This window comes from Lycorma delicatula, chromosome 9, assembly GCF_047948215.1.
Source record: "Lycorma delicatula isolate Av1 chromosome 9, ASM4794821v1, whole genome shotgun sequence".
NCBI lineage: Eukaryota > Metazoa > Arthropoda > Insecta > Hemiptera > Fulgoridae > Lycorma > Lycorma delicatula.
Window position 1 is genome coordinate 29,603,942 of NC_134463.1, and position 25,178 is coordinate 29,629,119.

General features: G+C 29.4%; 2 protein-coding genes across 8 annotated transcripts in view; one reads left to right on the forward strand and one right to left on the reverse strand.

Moving 5' to 3' along the window:
- Positions 1-494: 494 nt before the first annotated feature.
- LOC142329798 (protein HGV2-like) overlaps positions 495-25,178 on the reverse strand; it is a 169,743-nt gene continuing 145,059 nt past the window's right edge. For 3 of the 7 annotated variants that reach the window (XM_075374608.1, XM_075374605.1, XM_075374606.1), the window contains one exon: positions 495-2,221. In XM_075374608.1, coding sequence (XP_075230723.1) covers positions 922-2,221 — 1,300 coding nt within the window. In that variant the 3' untranslated portion in view covers positions 495-921. The remainder of the gene's footprint in view (positions 2,222-25,178) is intronic. The other 4 variants (XM_075374612.1, XM_075374611.1, XM_075374610.1 and 1 more) reach the window with 2 other exon arrangements.
- The window catches only part of LOC142329799 (uncharacterized), a 156,034-nt gene continuing 136,638 nt past the window's right edge, over positions 5,783-25,178 (forward strand). Inside the window, exons 1-2 of the mRNA XM_075374613.1 lie at positions 5,783-6,253; positions 23,683-24,002. Of these exons, the coding sequence (XP_075230728.1) occupies positions 23,784-24,002 (219 nt within the window). The 5' untranslated portion in view covers positions 5,783-6,253; positions 23,683-23,783. The remainder of the gene's footprint in view (positions 6,254-23,682; positions 24,003-25,178) is intronic.

Here is a 25,178-nt window from a genome sequence, read left to right on the forward strand (position 1 = left end):
TGAAAATTATTAAATAACCAAAGAACAATAATCTATTACGAGATTATTTTCTCGATTTGCTTTATTGTTCTTTGCTGCTGATTTCTTGCAGCTGGAAGGAAAGCTCATTAGCCAACTAAAATGCTGCTTTTAACACCAATAGAGTGCAATAAAAGGCTCTTGTGGGGCAAACCAGAGGCTAACTGGACCAAAGAAGCCTAGTAAAATGCTATGTTTTTCGATGAGTCCCATTTTTATGTTCAGAGGCAAAGGGTTCTATACATTACAAAAGCATCACATACATCACCGGTTCATCTCCAACAGTTAATTGTTCATTAGTTCCTCATTACACACATAACTTACATGATGGGTGTGGTCAAGCAGTGCAGCCACAACTTAGAAATAGTAAAAAAAATTTCCTTTGGAATAAACTGCATGCTACTGTATATATTTAAAAATTCTACAAAAATGTTTAATGTAGAAATAACAAGCAAACATATTTGTTTTAATCAAATATTATATTTCCTGACAATTAAGATACAAAACGTTAAAAAAAAGTAAGTTTTATGTAATAAAACAGAAAACACAAAGTTATGATAATATATTATTAATGAGAAAGAAGTGATGTTGATTGTAAATGTTCAAAATGTCTTACTACTACTGTAAAAAAAGAACTATTTTTTTTCCTTTGTACTCAATAATTCATTTTAATGATTATTTTTACTCCTCAGACTATATCTATATAAGAATATAATAAACTTGACAAATAAAAACATTTCTATTAAAATGCTTCTTAATACAGAAGTATATTGTACGTATCAAATCAAAGTTTTCTTCATTAACTGTATGTAAGTAAATAAATAACTGAATAGTATTCACAGTAACACTTCATTCAATAAATAAACAAATTATTTTTTCATTTCTGTTTAATATTTACTTAAATTACGTAGATTTTGTCTCAGTACGTGGCTTTTTAGGGTCATTACTGGTTTCATCTAGTGGTTTTCGTTTTTTTCTAACTAAATGAGATATATCATTAGCTGGTGCTTTGGAGGATGTCGATGATGAAGCTGTAGAGGTGCCATTTGTTGATGGTCCAGCACCATCTGCTGGAACTTTACCGGTATTATTAATTGTTGCTTGAAGAACAGCCTTCATAGTTTCATTCTTAAATTCTTCCATATCAGCAATTTTATCTTTAATTTCAGGAAGTAGGGCCTTTATTTCTTCTATTTCATTACTAATGCTATAGAAAGGATTTTTTGCCTTTTCTGGTTCCGGTTCAGTCATTTTAGTAAGGTTCTGGATTCTCCTTTCAAGAAGAACACCGGCTGAAGTAAAATGTTTAATAGCTTCATCGAACTGATTGCATAAAGAGCACGCTATACCTAACTGAAAAAGAGTTTCTGCTATTTCTCGACTAACTGGAGGTAAAACTTTCTTCTGTAACTCAAGACAATTTTGTATATCAGTTATAGCACTACCGTAGTTTTCAGATTCTAATGCTACTTCGCCTAATCTTAAGAATGTTTCTGCCAATTTCATTTCATCTTTCTGGCGTTGGAAGATCACTTTAGCGAGTTCAAACATTTCCCAAGCCAACTGAAGATTATTTACATCTTCTTCTTCCTCTTCTTCTTCTTCTTCTTCTTCTTTATTTTCTTCATCTCCTTCAACTTTTTCATCAGCAGTTTTATCTTTCACTTTGTTTTCAGTCTTATCATCATTTTTCTGTTCAGCATCTTTGGCATCTTTTTCATTATTATCATCTTCTTTTTTCCCTTCTTCAGCCGCTTCAGTTTCTTCCTCACCTTCTTCGCTCTCCTCTGATTCCTTATCTTTGTTTTCAACTTCCAAAACACCACTTTCTTCTCTAGCTAACTCCAGTAATGCACAACCATAATTAAAATAAGCATCAGCACATTCATCTGATACTTCACCATATATTTCACTGATTTTACTACACGCATCACCTAAAGCTGTAACAGCCGATGGATAATCTTTAACAAATAAATGACGTTTACCTTGTGCCAACAATGTATTCGCTTCGCTTATCAACTTATCTTTATCTGCTTCATCTGAATCCTTTTTCTCTTCAGTATTGTGTTCTTCTGTACCATTTTTTGATGATGACGACGACTCTGTTTCTTCTGTCTTATCACTATTTTTTTTTGTCTCTTCAACTTGTTCAGTCGATTCAGATGATGCATTTTCCTTGGTTGATGGCATATTTGCAGCTAATCTGAAACATAAGAAAAAATACATCATTACAAACATACTAAATATCTTTTAAATATAAACATACAATTTATTAAATGAAAACATATATGAAATAATACCTTATTTATTTTCATAAATACAGATTAAAAATTATTCATTATGTAACAAACTAGATTAATTCTTAATTTTGTATCAGTAATTTTTCTGAGGGGTCCAAGTGATAGTTGCAGCATAGAATTTGAGGGAAGAAAAAGGCTGGCTTTTCTAAAATAGTTTAAAACCCTCAATGAATCAGTAGAATTAAAACCAGTTGTAAGGGGACGTCACAAACAAAGAAACCAAAATGGACTTATAAATCCATGAATCAGAAAAATAGTAAAAAAATCTTTAAAAGAATATATTAAAAAACATACAAGCAATAATGCATGTGGGAAAATTACATACGTATAAATATATACCAATTAATATAACAACCAATGAGATGAAAGTGGTATTTGAACTAAAAATTAGTTAACAATTAAAAATTCAGACAAAAGCCTAGAGATTTATGTACTTGTAAAAAGGTTTGTCAATTTTTGGACATATTATTACCTAAAATACTGCAGATTCTGGGTGATAATGTAAATCTATGATGTAATGCCATAAAATATACTTAAACACAATCAAGGAAAATGCTAGTAAATTTACATAGTAATTAAACAAGAACATCACCAGATAACAATGAATTCATGTTGTAAACCTGGCGTCTCCAAAATGTAAATGACCACTTCTTCATGGAAATTGTTTTGCACCGATGACTTCCATGCCAATACATTAGTTTTAATGTGATGTAAAATACTGTCAGAACAGTATAAAGCTATTTATTCTGCTAAGCTTTCACTAAATGTTTTAGAAAACAGTATGGAATATGGATAATGTATAATTATGTCAAATTTATGAAATTAAAATGCGAAAAGATTTTAACAACAAGAAAAATAAGGCCCATTCATACTTACTTCACTTGGAATCTATTTGTTAGTAACAATTATTTTTTGAATGTTCTGGAATTATTAAATCAATATTAACATAAGTCATTACATTTATAATATATACTTTATTACAACATCATGTAAACACTCCGATAAACATGTAGACAAAAATATTGTATTTTCATTAAAAGAAATACAGCAACCTAAATGACTATATTTTTGTATACAATTTAGGCAGTGCAATTGTACAACGTATCGGCAATGGGACTCTTTACTTCTAACTTTCAGGAGTAAATCTGGCATAAGATGCTTGATATTCTCAGGAATTGTTATTTTTTGTGGTCATCTACAACCATTATGGGTATGACATTAATAGTTATAAAATAAACAGAAATATTTGACAAAGAGAGTTACATAAATAAAATTAGTTAAAAATATATTATTATCCCTTTTATAAGTTAAATCATTATTAGGCCTTATAAGTTAATCATTGTTTTACAGTTTCAAAGTAGAAATTCTCAAAAAAATATTTTATATGGTTTTTATAAACTTGTAATATTAATATTCTAAAATAAAACACTATATTTTTAGCATCTCAAGAAGTTAAAAAAAAGAAAACTATTTTAATATAATCAATTTTTTTGTTTTACTTATTTCAATTAGCTACCATTTTAGGTGTATTCATTCTAAATTTTTACTGCAAAATTCATTAAAATAAAATTATCATAATCCACCTTCAAGAACAATTTGTATGGATACATTCAGTGTAGATTACATTAGCAATCTCAATAAGGTACACAAAGATTGTTTTGGCTCCAATATACATACATATTACATCAGAAAATAATTGAAATTAATAACTTTCAAGATTTCAATTTTTTTTATTATCACAAGATGGTTACTAATCTTACTTAAAGATAGTTATGCATAAAAAAAAAACAAATTAAAACTTTTCTAATCCTTTCTGACTCACAATGGAAAATTCTTGAAATTTATGTATAATATTGAGATTTGCAACGGCATATAACCCAAAATAAAAAATAATAAGTAATGAAAAAAAAAAGTAAATAATAATGAGGGGCAGTCTGCGCTATAAGTAAATACAATTTTAAAATAAGTTATGGGGTTTACCAATGGTGTTATGCAGGCTGTTAAGTAAAAAATTATTTTCTTGAAATTGATATGATAATCAAATTTGGATACATAATTTTTTAACAAAATTATTTCCATAGTTTACAAAAAGTGTTCAGAATGTTTAAAATTCAAAACAAAATTAGATTAAAAAATATATATATTTATCTATTATTTAAATTGTAAAGAATCTATAATCAGAACAATCTATAATCTATAATCAGAACAGAAAACATGGAAAGAACTGCTTTAAGATAAGAAGTAATAAGCAAACTTAAAAAAAAACCAGTCAAGGTGTAAAATAAAAATATACACAAACAAGCTAACATTAGTAATGAATGGTACAGATTCATTACTGGGGAAAAATTAATACATATAATGAAATGTTACAACATGTTACAAAACAATAAACCAGATATTACAAAATGTTTTCTTTAGGTAGTCAAATTCAAACAATGGATTATGGTGGAAATCAAATTGGCATTAAATACATGTTTTAAACTTAGTAAAATAAAAAATATATATATATTATATGTATGAAGTAAATCAGACATTGTCTCAGTTAAGCATTTTCAATACGGAAAATAGAAAAACTAACAATTAAAGCTTTGAAATATGATATTGTAGGAAGAATATTAAAAACGAGATGGTCTGGTAAAGAATAAAGGGAAATATTTATAAAATAAATTAGAAAAATGAAAAATTCTTTTACCAATTTTGCATTTTGCAGAATTTAATAAAAGAAGGTTAATATAGGTGAGCCTTTAATTAAGACAACCAGGGTTCGTGGATTATATTTCAGAAAAAAAAGTAGAAGCTAATAAACAGTTACAGAAGGCAAACACTAGAAAATATGAAAAAGATAATTACTTAATAAAATTGATACAAAAAAATTTTGGGGAAGAAACCAAGAACAGAAAAGAGATAGTAAACTATCTTAAAAAAGAAATAATAAAAATAAATTTGAAAACGGGATGAAAAAAAGCAAGTGTAAATGATGTTACAACAGATAAAGTAACTACTAATTATCCTGAAGTAATTTAATAAAAAAATAACAAAATACACAGAAAAATAGTACTATAATACAAAGAAAAAATGCAAAAAAAAGAAATCAACAAAAAATATGAAGGCACAAAATATGTTTTTAACTAATGATTTTCTGAGTCCAATAAAACTAATCAGTAATTAGGTTAAAATGAATTAGTTATATAATAATTATAGGTTATGGAGTAATTTCGTCGAATAAACTAACATATACGAAGAATTAAAAAAAAATATATACTAATTCATATAATATAAACAATTAAAAAGTAAATAATAAAAAATATAATCGACCTATTTTTGATGAAAACAAGAGAAGAAATGATGCTGTATACAACATCCAAGTTACGTCTTTTAATCGATGTTGTTACCTCCAATAAACGACCAGGAGAATATTTTACATTAAAACAAACGTTCAAATAGAAACATAGATTAAATTATTAAAAAAAAAAAAAAAAAAAAAAAAACACTCACTCGATTCTAAATCGTAAATTCACAAAACGAAATTTTGAGAACAGACAATACTTTTAAAAGAGAACTGTTAGTAAACAAGGGACGAAAGGCATCAAACTACCCTACAGTAAAGATATTCCGGTCAACGACGTAACGTTATGTGCGCAAGCGTCAATGTTTTACCCCCAAAAACACGACGCCGTCGGCAGGACTCCGGGTTAACTGAAAGAAATCGACGCCAGTACACTCGGAATTGTATAAGCGAAAAGATCTTCGTTTTTAACTGTCTGCTACTAACTTCTTTTTTACTTTTTATAATAATATAAATAAATAAAATTATCGGCTAATTACAATTAATTCAACAACTGAATACACAAAATTTCATAGATACGAAAATTTTTTAAAAAAAGATTTAATAAACAAAATATACGGAAGAAGATAACGCTTCATTACAAAAACAGGTGATTATTTTATATTTAATAAGTTATAAAAAACACTTATCTATTATTTAAATAAATAGTAATAAATACCAGATAATGAAAAACTATCATCAAATAAAAGAGATAAAAAAATAGAATTTATATATTTATTACTTTTTAAAATAATTACTGGATCTTGTTTTAATAATTAAGAAACGTATATAACAGAAAGAAATAGTAATCCATTTACTTATAAATGTTACTTTAAGTAAATAATATCATTACTTACTGCTCATTACAAAGTTATTCAATTGTTTAAATCGCTTAAATAAAAAGAAATTATTTGTAAATTAGATGAAAAAAATGACAAAACAAAAAACAATAAAAAAATGAATTTTACTTAGTAAGGAAATAATTTTAATTTCAAATCAAATTAAAATTTTACTATTTACACCATGAATTCATAAACTAATTAAATTCATAATAAACAAACAATTAAAAAATAAAAATAACCAATAATTAATTAGCTGAAATAGCATTAATTAAAAAAAGAAAATTACAACATATTAAATTCAATTTTTTCCCTCAAATAAACTAAACAAAAACAGAAGAAGTTATTATTTTTTATATTATATTGAAGTTAAGTTCAACATTTGCTAACAAATATGTATGTGTTATTTTAACTAGTAGCCTAATTATAAATATTACAATTAAAATAAGTTATCTTATAAATAATAAACTATGACTCAAATTTTTTATATCTTTCTTCACTTTATTCATATTAAAAAAAATTATACGTACGCAGAATTTAAAAATTTAAAATAATATCCAATATAACTCAGATTTTGGTAAATTAAAAAGAAAAAAACAACAAAATATTTAAACTTGTACCAATCAAAAGTCTTACAATTGAATTTGATATATCAAATTTAAATAATAAGCAATCCTTTTTAAGTACATTTTTTAATAGCTAAAGAATCTGAGATATTAATTAAAAAATTCCAGATTTTAAAATAATTTACTTTGTTATGAATCTTACTGTTATTAATATGTACAGTAAGTATTAATGTAATACGTAATATATAATAATAATGTATTCTAAAAGTCTGAAAACAAAACTTGTCAGGTCTAAAGCGTTTAGATTTATAAAGTACAATAATCAATAACAGTTAATACATAAATCTAATCTTTATAAATCTAAATCTTGTATGTGTGTATGTATATATATATATATATATATGTATATAAATTGAATTACATGCTATCAAGATTATTTTATTTTTGATAAAACTGTAATATTTTTTTTTTTTAAATAAACTTATAATACAGCAATTCGTTTTGTATTTAATTACTTCTGGTTACAATTTTTATTAAGTATGGCATTATTTCATTTTTAAAACTTGTTATAATCATTAAAATAAAACTTATACAAAACGTTTCTTTAATTAAGATTAATGAATACGCACCTTAACTTCAACTAGATAGAATTCTTTTTGGATATTGAAAAGATCCACCAATTTTCTAGCAGTCAAGATGTGATTCACTAATTGAATATAATAAGTAGAGATATATTAGATTTAATATTTTAATTGTTTATAATAAAAAATATTCTACTTTTTCTATCAGAGCATAATTGCATTTGAGAGCACAGAAAATTAATATCACATCAAATGTGATATTTAAATATGATAACCATACAGTCAACATTATTAATGAAATAATTATTTTTCTGTGAAAACGACATTATATTTTGTTAATAATTACAATAAAAAAAAATCTAACGTTTATATTGTTTCTAGAATTGTTAAAATCGGACAGGTCCGAGTTTAACGATTCTTTTACTTTTAAAAAATAAATGTTTTAAGAGGTAAATTCTTAAGAGATATATTAATATTTTAAATACGTATAACCTATCATCATGTAAATAAATTAATTAAAACAATATAAACGACTTTAAAATAAATTAAAAATAATAAAAAACATGACTTCAGACAAAAAACGCCCGAGAAAGAAATAATTTTTTTCAATTCTTTAAAAATTAAACATTTTTCAAATCACCAGCGAATTAAAAGTTTACTGGCCGCCTTTAATAACTTAACTGTGGAATTTTATTTCTTTTAAGGCCTACGATAAAAAAAAAATGCTTTCCAAAATAAAATGGCGAGAAATTATATAAACAGACTGTTTATAAAACATTCTCTGTAATCATGTACCCATCATAGGTTAAGGCTCTTAGGAATGAGGATATTTTTCAAAAAGTATTTTATTTTTCTAAAACGTAATTTAAACATAACGTAAGATAATCATATTGGCTATCAGTACTCTAAAATATTTCAATATTACGAAAATATAATAAAAAAAATAAATTCTAATCGTCAACTTAAGACAATTTAATATTTCGTTTATAAAATTATCTACTTATGTGGAGGAAAAAAAATCATGAAATCATCACAGAAACTTTCTCAACAAAGTAAAAAAAAAAAATAATAAAAAAAAGAGAAGAATCATAGAGATTAAGCCATTTACAAAAGAATAAGACTGTACAACAGGTTGAATTGAGTTCCTCCTCCTTTTATTGAAGGCTTTAAACTATTAACATGAAAAGAATATCATATTCCAAACAAAATTATTCTAATATAACTATTTTAAACAGATATTTTAAAATAAAATTAAATTAAAAAAAAGATTTCTAATTGATAACATAAACAAATATTTAAAATATTTTAACATATTCATATTTCAAAAATATGATGTACAATATTATTTTTCTCATCCAAATACTAACAAAAGAAAAAACATACAAATTTTATAACAAAAAAGGAATAATTAATTAATAACGGAATACAAGTACGTCCAGACTTTGGCTCTATTTTTTTTTTATGTTTAGCCTCCGGAACCACCGTAAGGCATTACTTCAGAGAACGAATGAGGATATGTATGAATGTCAATGAAGGGTAGTCTTGTATATTTATCATACAATAAATATGACGATACATTCATTATGTAAAGTGTTCCATTACCATGAACTATTTCTCTTCGTTTATCTATAACTAGCCGACCCATCTAGCCAGAACCTGAACCCTCGGGGCCACCAAGATGAACCCCCTCTCTCCAGAGACAACTCAAGGGCTTCTCCCAGGGCCGCAGAGCTCGCCTCGATCACTATTCCCGCCTACTGAGAAGACTCCGACCCCTAGACTCCCGCACTGTTCGTTATCCTCATGGTTGTGAGAATAATACATAAATAAAGCATTCAGGCTTTACAAGTACTGAAAAAAGAAACTAAATTACAAATGACAGAATAATAGTAACTCTTCCTTTTCCTCTTTAGCCTTCGGGAATTACCGTTTAGGTATTCCTTCAGAGGATGAATGAGGATGATATGTATGTGTGTACGTGAACTGTACTCTTGTACGGTCTCAAGCCGACAATTTCTGAGATGTGTGGTTAATTGGAACCGAACCATCAAAAAAGCTGCATTTCTTTAATTCTTAAAACGTTACACTATATATAGCTACAAAATTTCTTAAATCCGGAAGGCAAAATCGACAAACTGTTAAAATTTAATTGATACAACTAGGCCTCGCTCTGTTAAACTTTAAGCATGAAAAAAACAAAACATGCTTAATCTCGGCGCCATCCGAATACACTTGCTAACAAATATTTCCTGTAAAGGTTATAAAGCTTACACAACAATGCAATCTTTATAATTCATATTATTATGCGTGATAATTATAATGCTAAAATTAACTAATTTAAAATGTAGTGACAGATATTATAATATGAATGAATTAAATTTGATTTAAAAGCAATGCTATCCTGAAATTAACCTTTTTTAAGAACATCAATCGCACGTAAGAAGTAACATACATATACACGCAAACGCATACAAAACCGACTTGTTAAAAAAGTAAAACGTTCGACCTATTTACAAGAATATGTAACATAAATAGGGTACTACATGCTTGGAATTACTGGAAACGGTTCAACACGGAACCAAGTACCGTTGCCAAGGATCTATATACTACATTAGACGTATGTAAAGATATTATCTGACCGAAGAGGGAACTATATCGTACTTAAAGTAATTAAAACTGTAACAATAATTTAAGATCAAACAAAAATATTACTTTGGATGTACGTAAAAAAAGCGGTCAGTGAAGTGGTCAGCATATACGAAGTCCTAGAATCTGCTCTTAGTGTGAAGAGTAATAAAATACTTCCAAACTAGGTCTAATTTACATAATAATACAGTCTTCTAAGTATATAAATTCTGTATAGTAAACAACCATAAAAAATCCACTATAGAAAAATTTGTAAAAGCTATCAAATTTTCAATTTTTGCGTTCTGATAAGATTTAATAGTTATTGAAAGTTTCTTGGTACCAGAAACGCTATCGGTTTTATTTTCAACATAAAATTATAATTTGTAAATTTTTTTTTTTTAAATATCTATAATTTAAATATAACATTTTTATTGATAGCATTCTCTTCAATTAACCTAAACGCAAGACGTTAATTTATTTTTAATTTTAAATATAATGAAAAAGTATTTTTTATTTCCATAATGCTAATTGTTAAATAATCCTTACTGTATTTAATTTATCAGATTTACGTGAACAATACTAAAAGTAACAAAGTACGAAAAAACAGATAAATTAGTCTGTTAATTAAATTATTGTAATACGTCTATAGACAGAAATAATGCTAGTTTCTCAATCAAACATCTGTATTATCCTGGGTCCGAATACTGATCAAATTTGGAATTTGTTACACGCTACCAAATTTCCGTACCATATTCCCGTGAAACAGTTTGAAACTCATATGTTACAATCAATCATCTAATCTATATAAATAAAAATGTAAATGTTTGTTTAAAATCTTAAATCTCCGAAAGTTGTTCACAGATTGCTTTGAAATTTTGACACAACGGTGCATTCGAATACGCGCGTTTTTATATACCTAAGTTGTCACAACTGTGACAGATAAAAACATATTTTTTTATAAAAAAGCGCTATTTGTAAGACGTAAAAGCAACACACGCTAAAATAAATATTTTACGATTCCATTTCAATGTTTCCGACGTATGTCCGCTATAGACTAAACAATTACTGGACCGATTTACGCGCGGGGAATAACGGATAAAGGGAAAAAATGGAAAAAGGTAAAAGGGAAGAATGGGAAAATGGAAAAAGAAAAAATGGGGAAAAGGAAATGGAAAGGGGAAAGGAGAAAAAAGAAACGGAGAAAAGGGAAAGAGGTATGGTGAAACCAGGGAAAGGGAAGTAAAAAGGGAAATGGGAAATAGAGGAAAGTGAATACGGTAAAATGAAAATGGGGAAAAGCAAACGGTGGAAATGGAAAAGGGTGAAAGAGTAAAGTTTGTGAAGTTCCGTAATGCTCATTTTGTTAATATTTTATCAAACTTTCAATTATGTTCATTTAATCTCAATATTCAAAAGGGGAGGTGCACAACTAGATGTTACAACAGCCCTAAATCTAAAATTTCAACGCCTCCGGCTAATCGTTTTTGAGTTATGCAAGATACTTACGTACAGACGTTACGCCGAAACTAGTTAAAAATGGATATTTCCGTTGAAATCTGAAAACCGAAATTTTTCGCAATCACAATACTACCTTTTACTTAGTACAAGGAAGTAGAAATTAATGAAAGTAAATACACGAAAATATAAGACGGATAATTACAAAATAAATCACATTCAGTAAGTTTAATTAAAATTATTTAAACAAATTTTTTAGCTAGAATTAATCGACAGGGTATATTGTTTCTGTTGAAGAAAATCTTTTTAACTTATTTTCAATAAATTGGGGAAAGATCGTTTAAACGATTCAGTATTTAACTAAAAATGGTAACGGAAGCATAATATAAAACCCTTTATTGTAACCTGAAAAAATGAGTTAAGTTATATGAAAACATTTCGGTTACTTGGTTTTATTGTAGTAGATGTAGTTGTTTTTATCTGAACAAGTATCTACTTTTTTTTTTATTTAGGTAAGGTGTACATTCAAAAATATGGATATTTTAACAACTTTAATTTACTATATATCGGCTTAATCATTAATATGCGTGTCAAACAATTAAAAAATGGAAAGAAAAATTATCAAAGGTACATAGCCAACCAACAATATACGATAATTAATCTAAAAATAAAAATAACTTGATAGGCCCAACAAAGAGCATAATTAAATTATAGGATTATTGTTGATATAATACTATAACGTCCCCTGTATATGCTACACTATCAGTCTCTACGTAATCGATTAATGTATTATCAAGTTATAGAGTATCAGCGTACTCTGATTTCAATGTCGCTTTCACTTAACTTCTAATGCGGTAACACAAAAATCTAGTTAGAAATTCTAAAAAACTTTTCGGCTATTTCAGGGGAAAACCATGATAATAATTTACGATTAAACTCTTTGGAAGGAAAAAATAAAACAGATAAACTTGTGAAAAAATCTAATAAATGTAGAAGAGAAGAAAAAAAAAACAAAAATTGGTTGGTACTTTTCAGCTTTTAATTACTATCATTTTGTTACGTTTATTAAAAATTATTTTTTTCTTTTATTTTTCTAAGGATCGGAAACTACGAGAAAATACGAAATATACACAAATTTTTCTATCGCATAAATTATTAAATATTAAAACGAATCTCACCGTTATAGATCCAAACAAAAAAAAATGAAATCTATTTTTAAAATTAATATTAATTTCAATATAAAAACATTATTTATGAATAGGTTTAAGTGAACTCTTGATAAATTACCGCGAAATTTGAAATATTCCTTTTATTAAGTAGTTTCCTAATATTGATCCACCTCCTCCTCCCTGTTGAAAATATCCACCGCCTAAAGAATTCCCATGTAGTGAATAATATTAACATTAATAATTTCTCTTTCTAACATAAAAATTTTATATTTTGATCATGGGGATAATATCATTCAGATACGTATAAGCTGAAATGGTTTTTCCCTAAAAATAAAAAGTTATAAAATCACTTTCAGTTTAAATAGAAGATGGGTTTGTATCTACTCCGAATTTTTATTCTGTCTGATCGGTCGTTTATAATAATATTTGAGGCATTTCAACTTTATACTTTTTCGAATATATGATGCATAATTTTTTTTTGCATTATGCTCATCAAAAATTGGGGTTCGCTTTACCGTTATATTTATTACAATAAATTCTTTAAATTAAAATTATAACCGTTATTAAGAGGAAAACACGAAACAGAATAAATTAAAATCATAAGGAACAGGAGGATCCTGACCCCGAAGAAGAAGACATCCGCCTTGTGACGAATCCGGTCGTCACACCACCCCCTCCTTACTAGCTCTGATGGCTTCACCGGAGGTCATCTTATAGACCCTCTAAATCTGATTACATATCACCGTCATCAGTTTGGCCTCCTCAGAATGTCATCTATGCAAATTCTTCGGTTGAAATTTCCATCGATTTTAACTTTATTTTGCTAACCCCTTTATGAGACCTCTTCCAAGAAAAATTTGCTCAACTACTCTAATTTGTCATCCTCTCAACTAATTAACCGTTTAACGGAAGCGCGATCCCTGCGCCTACTGTAACACCAAAGGAACAAATTATTTATTTATAAAATAAAATTCAAACTAGACTGCACTAGACCAACCCGGGTTGGTCTAGTGGTGAACGCGTCTTACAGCTGATTTGGAAGTCGAGAGTTCCAGCGTTCAAATCCTAGTAAAGTCAGTTATTTTTACATGGATTTGAATGCTGGATCGTGGATACCGGTGTTTGTTCTTTGTGGTTGGGTTTCAATTAACCATACATCTCAGGAATGGTCGAACTGAGACTATACAAGACTACACTTCATTTACACTCATACATATAATCCTCATTCATCCTCTGAAGTATTATCTGAACGGTAATTACCGGAGGCTAAATAGGAAAAAGAAAGAAAGACTGCTCTATTAAATACATACGTTTATTGGAGTCTACTATAAAAATCTAAAATTCCATCTTCATCCCTCTTAAATAATTTTTGACCGCAACGACAATTTTATTCTATTAATACTTCAGATACATTTCATCGAAGACAATTAAGAAATTTTTACAAGGATACAAACACTAACTCCAATCTGGCCCGCTTTTGGGGTGAGGTCAATCTTCATCACCCTTCATCTCCCAGATCGCAGTTCTATCACAAAGTTCCTAACACATTCTAGCTCCAATCCGGTCCGCTTTCGGAAGTCTTCATCCCTCCACATCAGCTCCATCATTGAGCCCCCAATACATCACACTTCCAGTCTGGTCTGCTCCCAGAAGCAAGTTTAACGCCTTCTCCCCTTCTACATACAGCTTTATCACAGAAGAATTAAACGAGCTGCTTAACTAACCGGGGCTCGAGCCAATTGACGAAGTAAGCGCCCCAGCAACCCGGGTTACTATTATAATAATTAGAGCGTCAAACCCCTTCAGCCACCCTTTGGAGGATCAGAAATCTTAGGAAGCTATCATCATTCTCTTTGAATTCTCCAACTGACTTGCAAATCTAAGTGAGGATTAATTCTCACAAGTTCTCTAACTATTCTAGTACGTTCAGCTTCGTACTATGGGCAAATACACATGACATAGCGCGCATTATCATCGACTCTAGATTTCGGGCATAAACCTACGCCAACCAAGCCAATTTATTTCTAAAAGAACATGTCCAGAAAGAAACTGAGATGTGCCGATTGGGGGAACCCACCTAGAAACTCAAAAACCTTTCACAATCGGGAAATACCATACGTGTAATGATCATCAGAAGATTCATTCCATCCATATTTTTGGTATTATATTGCAATTACCGCTTAATGGCAAAGATATCAATCGGCTTAACACCTAAAAAAACGATTGCCTCGTGAGAGAGAATAGGCAATATTGGTTGCTGTTTTTGTTTTTGTGTAGATATTTTGTTGTAATTAGAACTACTTTTAGTCTTGAATAATAGTATATTTTATGAGAATCTTACGTAGTACTCTTTTAGTTAGCAGCGGTAGATCCGCCTAAGGGGCAGTACGACACATTTAACCCATCCTCTCCTGACAGAAAAAATTAATCTATCATTGATAAAACTCTCAAATCTGAGAGAAATTCTAAATTAATTGCCTTAGTAGTGAGACATATAAAAAGTGCAATATAACATTTACTTATGACTTTGCACAATTCGTCATGGCTGCGTAGACTTCCTCCATTTCCATAGTCAATTGCACAGTTTCAGGGTACTATTCGACAGTTTCAGAGTACTATTGCCAAAACTCCTCGTTACATCAAAATATTCCTAATAGATTTGGATGAAAAATTCCTTTATTAATGAAAATTTAACCATGTTACGCATACTTTTGCACAATATTAATATCACTATTATATAGGAAAAGTCTACAAGAGTTTAAAAGATTACAAACAAATAAATCAAATTTACAATATGATTTCAAAAACACATCAAATTAAATGAATACCGCTTATTTTTTAATCAGTTTATATAAAGTTAGAAGATCAAAAATTTGTTCACTAATTTAAAAAGTAATGTGATCTAAAATACCGAAATTAAGTTGCGTGTTTACTTGTTAATAAAAATTTTTATAAATTATAAAAGCCACATTCAACTTAGTAAAATGGGGCTAAATTACAAACTTTCAGAACTTAACTCTAACAGAATCAGGTAGGGGGAGGAACCGACGAGTTTGTATACGGTGGGAATTTTTGCAGCACCTTGTTAACACGTTTTTTTTTTCTTGGAGTCATCAATTGTAATCAAAATTATGTAAGATTTTTATCGTATTCACAATCAATTTAAATGAATTTTACATGCTATCAAGCAAACATGTGTATATTATTAAATAGCACCAGTTTTACAACAATATAAATATGAAGTACTAATTAATTTCATAATTAAGATGAAGAAACGATTCCCTTTTTAATCGCAGTCTTGTGTTCGTATAAAAATTCCAACAAGTTTACGTACTAATAAATATAAAAGCTATTAGTGTCAACAGAAAAACCAAGGTTAATAGATTACACAAATTACGTATTAATATATAAATATCGAATCATAACACATATATTTACAAAGTATAATCGTGAAGGATTCCCCCGTACTATTTAATAATTAAAAAAAGCAACAGATAACCATGACATGACTTTTAAGGGAGAAAAGGGGTAAATGCAGGGATTCCACAACAAGAGGGTTACAAAAATTCGTAAACTAAATCTCACCGGGCAGTCCAACGATAAAAATGATTTAAATAAAATGAAGTATATATGTATATGTATAAACATATTTACAGTAATGTAAATAAACGAGAATAGATCAATTTTCTTTTTTTAAATTGTAATGAATTTATCAAGATAAATTTCATTTTTAAAGGTTCATAACCTTATCCGACGATACGTAAAAAAAAAAAAGTTTTTAATAACGCCAGAAAAACAAACCAGGTTGATCGATACCCATGTTACAACTTGAAGGGCTAAAGCTTATAAAATATTCAGAGAACAATAACTCTTGTAATAACAGTAATTTTATCAATAAAGAAATAATGATTTTACAAAATTGATTGTTTAATATGTAAACAATAAAAACATGGAAGTTTATAATGAAGATATTAACGGTAAACTATGATGGATGTGTTTATGAATAGGGGACTTTCTTTCTTACAGGCTGTTATGAAGTAAAAAAAACTCTAATTCAAAAAATTATGATCAAACAAATTGACAATAAGTAACAAGAATTCCTCCGTTTTTTTTCGCATATAAATTTATAATACTTAGAAAAATTCTGGTAAAGCTAATAATTTATTATACAATGCCGTTAATTTTACCTCAAAGAACGAAAACACTAATGACTAAGAATATTAATCCAGTTGACTCTATTTGAGATAAAATTCCATATCAAAAAGTAAATAACCATTACAAAAGACTGCGACTGTAAATATTTTAGCAGTGCTTGATAATTTTATTTCAGCAAAATCATATTATATATTTTGATTTTACTTAAAATAAATTATACTAGGATAAGTATAAAAGTAATGAAATCTAATAAATCGTTTTTTTTTATGTAACATAAATGTTTTTTTATATTACACATTTTTTCCTAACGTGTGCGTTGCAATCTGTCCAACTTTTTCTTTCTTTCTATTTTCCTGTTTTGGCTCCGGAACCACCATAAGGTATTATGGTGGTATTAACTTCAAAGTCAAAGGATGAATGAGGATGATATGTATGAGTGTGAGTCGTAGTCTTATGTCGACTATTCCTGAGATGTGTGGTTTATTGAAACCCAACCACCAAAGAACACTGGTATCCACGATCTAATATTCAAATCCATATAAAAGTATCTGCCTTTACTAGGATTTGAATCTTAGAACTACTGTCTTCGAAATCAGATCAAAAACTAGTGAACAATAAGCAACCCCCCCTCCACATCCCAATGAGATGAGGATAATATGTATGTAAATAAGTTGTAATCTTGTACTCAGACCGACCATTCCTGAGACGTAGTTAACTGAACCCCGATCACTAAAGTACGCGTACGCCGGTATCAACTATCCAGTATTCAAATCCGTATTTATACTTATAGAAATATGCTTATTTTCAATATAATTCACCTACATTTTGATAACGTTTCAAAAGGTTCTGAAAATTTTTCAAACGATTCTCTATGTGGCTGGCTGCCTGTCAATTGACGTGATATCCAATTTCTTCTCTTTTGGAGACACTTTATAATCAACGTAACCCAACAGAATAGCGCTTGTTCATCGATTCCTCTAAAGTTAGCTTAAAAGCTGTGCTTCTACATAATGGCAATAAATTTCCACAGTACCTGTGGTTCAAACATATGAAAGAAACATATGAAAACTTTAAATTTATATTGGAAAAGCTTCAATTTGAAGTGTATGAATGGAATATTTGTGGTGATTTGAAAGTAACTGCGCTTACTCTTGGGTACACGAAGTACTGTTGTTTTTTTTGTGCGAATGGAATAGTAGGGACAAAAAAAAACATTTCATTAGAAAAGAATGGTCTAAACGCGAATCACTCATACTTGAACAGAAACATATGTAATCCTAAAAATGTGTATCTACCTTCGTTAGATATAAAACTAGGATTAATGAAGAATTTCGTCAAGGTCATGGGCAATACTTCTGGTTTCATGTACTTAAAACAGAAGTCTAAAATTAGCGATGCAAAAATTAAAGAAGGAATATTTGTGGGTCCACAAATACGATCACTAATGCACGATGAAATGTTTAGAGAGAATTTTTCGAGAAGATCCTTAAAATTATATATTTATAATTAATAGAAATATATTTTGTACAAAAAAAATCTAATAAAGGATTTAAGGCAAGCTGTTTTAAAATAATATAAATATTTTTTTTTGTTGGTTTTCCTTCTGTAAATTTTACAATATATAATTTTGTAAGCCACATTTTACACATATTTATGGATAAATGATTGAGAAAAACCATAGTATTTAAAATACAAAAAAATAAAACGTTATAGGCTGAGGTATTAATAAGAGATTCCCTCCTATGTCTAATCTAAATTTATTATTACACGGAAAAGTAGGACTAAGTTTATTTTAAGTTCCAGTCAATTACCAGACAACGATATTAGAGATTTTAATTAGTAGAAAGCATTTTTATCACCAGTTTAAATCGGTTAGAGGAAATAAATTATAGAACGTTGGCAATATTTATAATACTATGCTTAATCTTGATATAGTCGTAAATAATGTAGGAGAAAAGAAAAAAAAAAACAAGAGGTAAAATAAAAACAGTAATTATTTTACTTGCATAATGCAATAGTGATATAATAAAATATTCTATTAAGTGTATTCAATTATTTCTTATATTTTACAAGAAATGTATGTTTCTTATACAATTTTTGTCCGCATACAATCAAAACTAGGAATACTAATTTAATAATTAATGATCCCTTCGGGGAGTTAAAGCGGTGAACAGAACAAAACAAGTCCTCATAATTCTAACATAGTTATTTTATAAGCGCACTGTTCTTGACGATTACCTGCTCGATTAAAATTTTATTTTCTTGAAGCTGTTGAGGACGATACCGTGACTTTCCAAACCCTGTTAATAACAATCAATTCAAGAATTGAATATTATATATATATATATGTAGGATTTGTGTGTGTGTGTGTGTGTATGTATGTCGGTGGTTAGTGTGCGTCCTCTTAGCTTAGCACCGGAATGTACCGATCACTAGGGGAAAATATGGATTCGTTAGTATCAATTTCTAATTTAACTTTCGTTACATCAATTTTTATAATTAAAAAAAAAAAATATTTTTACATAAGAGGTAATCAATTTTGGACACCTAATAATCCGATTCCGAGACGCCGCCCTCTTGGACAACCCGCCCGGAGAGCCTGGCTGAACAGCTAGTACAGTATATATATATATAAAATACTGCAGTTATTAAAACTATTTAATTTATTTTTAATTTCGTTCAATTATTAACCGACTGCGTCTCAGATAGAAAATTACTTTTTTATTCTATTTAATTTTATTTGAAAGTAATGACTATTCAAACAATTCGGTCGATTTTATTAAAAAAAAAAAAAAAAAAAAAAACACTTTTAAATTATTTGTAAACATGAAATGACCGACCTCGGGCGCCAATAACAGGGTTTACTAAGCACAGCAATTATGTCTATAAACCACCATCTTTATTACTTCCAGTTAATTTCACTCATCGGAAAATCGTTTCAACATTTATTTTACGCAAGGTCCGGACGTATTCTTTTTTAGTGTACACTGATGCTCCGTTCTCATAATCACTTGTTATTCCCTAGCGTATAAGAGTAATTCTTTATTCAAACAAAAGCTAAACTCAGTGGCGGAGTGGTAGCGTCTCGATTTCATCAGGAGATCCCGGGTTCGAATCCCGATCAGGCATGGCATTTTTCATACGCTACTAGTATTTTTATTACGTATTTCTTATTTGTTAGTAGCCAACAATGCATAAATTATTAGCGACAACTTACAGATTTTTCAGGAGTTAATCAAAATATTTTTCTATATACCAATGTACCAAGTGCACTGGTTTGGAAAAAAAAGTAAAAAAATTTTTTTTTTTTTCATTTTAGCAAAATCACCAAAGAAAACTGAATGTACAGTAATATTATTTATTTGCATAATGTCACTAAAGCAGTCTATACCAGTAATTCCCAAACTGTGCGCCGCAGCGCCTCGAGGCGCTGCCTCTTCACAGGGGCGCCGCGAAATATTGTTAACAGCTTCATAATTAATTGATCCAAGACATTTATAATTATTAATATAATGTTAATAAAGTAAAATAAAAATGAAGATAGAAGAGTTTTATTTATTTTTATATCTTACTTACGAGTAGTCATAGTTTTACTTAGGGTAGAGCGCCGTGGGAAAATTTTAATTGAAAAAGGGCGCCGCGACTCGGAAAAGTTTGGGAGCTACTGGTCTATACTATATGAGCATATAAATTCATTAGGCATTTACCTTGATTACTCCCATCAGTGCTAGAGTTTCCGTCATCCGTAGATTTGCAATTATCTTCGTAATCACTTACAGGCATACTGACCGTCGTAGGGGAAGACACCCGCTTTATAACGACTCCAGTTGCCATCCCCCTCCGTTCCTAGCCCTGATGGCCTGACCGGAGATCTTCTTTTAGACTCTCTAAATTTGATAACGCAACACAGTCATCACTCTGGCCTCGGTTAGATGTCACCGATGCAAATGCCTCGGCAAACTTCCATCAGTGTATTGACACAGCCTTCGTATGGCCTCTTCCAACCATACCACCTACCTTAACTTACAACCCTCAACTATCAAATTAACCGATTCGCGGAAGCACGATCCCTGCGCTTTCCTCTAAAACTGAGAGTTTCACACAAAAACTCTTCCTATAATTAACTTCAATTAGACTATGCATTCAAATTATTATTTGATTTAGTCTTTAAACACCAAAAATACTCTTCTCATACCAACAAAACAAGTGTTGATCGCAACGACAATTTTGTTTTACAATTCAATTTACTCAAGTCCTCTTGATTTACTTAAAAATCAAGAAATAGATTCAGAAATTTAATAAGCCTCTACTAAAACAAACCCTAGCTCTCTTTGCTCTGATCCGCTTTCAGGAGCGAAGTCAATGTCTACACCCTTCTATACCGCAGCCCCAACAAAGAATTCTCCAAACATCTACCTCATCCTAACAGCGAATATCTAAGTTAACAGGGCTCGATGCCAAAACTTATTTTGGCGAAGTAAGCACCACCCAGGCGGGCCTCTAACCATCGGGTTGCTATTCTATCTATACATCTATAACAACATCAGACCTCCTCAGAGCTAAGAATCTGAGGAGTTCAACAATTATGTTTACTTACAAATACACACACTCCCACTGCGAGCGTTCAAAATAAAAAATTCCGTGAACGACCTTTTAATCAACTCATCAGGTATTTATGACCAAGCCGCAATAATCCACTAAGATTAGTAAGAAAGGTAAAATACAGATGTATCAAAGACAGTTTCTTAATTTTAGCAGATGATGTAGTGGCGTGTCGTGTTGGCCCGCCGCTTTTCAGCTATCTGTCTTCTTTACAACATCGGTTGCATAACTCCTAAAACTGTTCACTATAAGTACGGAAAAGTTTCTTCATGAAGCACCTGGTCGACGGTTCCAGACACATTTAATCCAGTCCATAATGCATCTACTCCTTTCTTGTGCTTGTACCATAATATTGGTTGGACATCTTTCCCGTTTCAAAGTATTGTCCGGATGACAGAACAAGTTTAATTTTTCGTAACCGAATATTCTTTGCATCTACACTTCAAATTGTTGTTGTCGATGGGACATTTCGAAAGTCCACCGGTTGTCTGGTCCGCATTCCCGATTTAGTTTAGGGAATATTTTTTTCCTTTTCCGTAAATTTGACATAATTTTGAAACGTTATCAGTTTATCTTCGTATGTTCCTGGTAGACGCTGTGGTATTGCCGACCTTCTTCGAATGACAAAAAGTACAGAAATCAGCGTACCCGGTTAAGATTAGCTTTTTATTCATCCCTACCGATGTTTAATTCACTGGCGATTTCAAGGACTTTCCCATTTCTGTAAAAATCGCGTAACAAAATTAACGTAAACTCCATATTCGTGCAAGTTTTTCTTCTATTTCTACATATTTCACATTTTTCTGCCGAAATGCTCTCTTGATTTTATTGGGCACGAGAAATTTGTTTTCGTTCTTTCGTTACTCACGAATGCAGAACTCTGCTGTATCGAATGTTCTATTTGTAACACGATTTCCATGCTCCTTTGCAAAAGCAATAACGTGTAACTTCTCTGCAACTGTGAATGAAGTTTTTTTTTCACTCATTTTGTAGTACTGTACACGAAACGTTATCGTACTGAACGGTCGTTGTCAGAATAAAAACTGATCATAAAATCAACAAAATATCGAAAAAAGTCTTCGCATGAAATAAAAACAGACTATGTGCGAAACAAAGCAAAGGACAGCTTCCGTTAAACGTCTGGCACCACGTCATTGATAAGAGTTTAATTTTTTAATAACGGTATAGCTAAGTTTTTTGTTTTATCTAAATTATTTTATTTCACTATATTTAGATTTTTCGCCAAAACAAAGCAACGTAGAATTCTGATACAAACGTATCACAATTCTACATGGCTTGATTTATAAATACTGAATGATTACATCATCATCCTGAAAATCCATGTACGACGCGAAGCCTATTTTTTCAATCATTTCGGTTAAAATGATGCGCGTATACATGAGGACATAGGTTATTATTATTATTTTCGTATAATTAGAATAGCTAAAACATAAAATGCTTAGTAGCCTATAATAACATCACATACAACAAAAATGAAATATATTTAATGTATCGTTAATGAATTTATATTAGGTCAATTAATCAATAAACTAATTTATTTATTTATATTAGTCGATAAATGTAAGTAATAATAAGATGTAATGTAATGGTACCTGACGTAAAATAACTGTTACGTGTTGCGTAAGTGGTGGTATGATTGATGTTGGTCGTTAAGGCACACCTGTTTAAATGTTAGTATTAATATATATAATTAATATTTAAATGTTTCGTGATGTTGAAGTAAGCCGATCGTTAAAAAAGCCTTAATACAACCATATAAATAAATAATTTTGAAGAAAAAACAAATTCTACAAATGACTTTCTTATCTTCCAAGTAATATTTTTGTATTAAAATCGCTGTTGTAATATATAAGTCGATTTTAAACATTTTTCAAGGTTTTTAAGTAGACAAATGAATTAATTAAATTTTTAAATGTACTCTTTAAAATAAAGTAAAATAAGTAAGACCTACTGATGAAATATATATATACTGTGCAAATACAATAAACATTATTTATTAAAATGTTTCTTATTTTGTTTACAGGGAATTCAAAGGAACGTTCAATTACTTTAAAAATAAACACGTAAAACAAAATGAAACATAAATCAAACGACGAGAAAAGTGACGACTAAGATGAATTGACAATGGAAAGCAGTAGTAACAATGGCAATCAAGGAGGTTGTGGAGGGTTACAACCCAATGTATTATTTTTATTAGGGACATTGGGTTTAACAAGTTGTGCGACAGCTATGTTATGTGCAGCTATTATGACAGACCACTGGGAACATGTATCGTGGAATTATACAAAAATTCAAGAGATAATTCCTAACTCGATGAGGAGAAATCTCTCCAAGGATCTAATGGTAAATAATTTTTTTAATTTATAAATTATTAAACGGTTATGTAGAGCACTTGGGGGCTTGAATATAATCTGAAATCTTTAAAATACATAAAATCATATATCCTAGAAAACCGGTTTTATGTGCATACGTTGTCGCCCTTAAAAAACTCATTTCTGAAGCCCTCCTCCTTAGCATCTGTCTTTTATATGGAAGGTTTCGATCAGGTTTGGAATTTTTAATGCATAACAAAAATATTTGAAGTTAATCATTAAAAAATACAATACTTATCTAACCTTTTCTTATCTTAACTTATGTTAAGATATCTTTTTCTAACTTATCAAAACCAACACTCCCTACCAAACAGTAACTTTTTTCCAATTTTGAATATGAGTTTAACTCATTTTACATAAATAAAAATTCTTACGGTTTTTAGATAAAAAAGATAATTTTATTAATGTACTACAAGAATTTCCGAGGTATTGATTAAAGATTTGTTACATGACCTATATATTTTTTTTAACTTTCAACAGGAATACACAACCGTGAGAAATATAGACGAAATACACCGGTACAAGTAGAAGAAATTAAATACAATTTAAATAAGCACAAAGATTTCTAACAACAGAGCGAAGGAAAAAGTAGATTAAGTTGAAAATAATATAGTATGAACAATGTCTATAAGGTTGCGTAACCAAATGATTGCAGGCGACCTGAAACAGCACTCGTTGGGATTGAAATTAGAAAACAGTAGTCATTCTAAAAAAGACCCAAGTTTGTTAAAGAAAATGATGAAGAAATAAGTAATTTTCTGTTGGCTTCTTCAATAAGCCAAGCATACTGTTTCACACAAAAGCCCGAGGGACTGCAAAGAAAACATATTGCTCTCAAAAAACAGTAACGGGATGAATTATACTTCATGTATCACACGGGTTTTACATCAGTAATAGAAATAAGAAAAACTAGAATAAAAGTAAAGCAACCAGAATTAATATAACATCTAATTAGTATATTTTTTATCGAAGAAAACGCATTTGTAGATTGTTTAATCAGTCTAAGAATAGAAAATGTTTAATTTTTCAAAATTTTTAAATATAAAATATCAATTCTAAAATAATGTGTTGCTATAAAAAATCTGTAACAAAACCGATCTCCAATTTAATTACAGACTGAATATTTTTTAATCAATCATTTTATTCA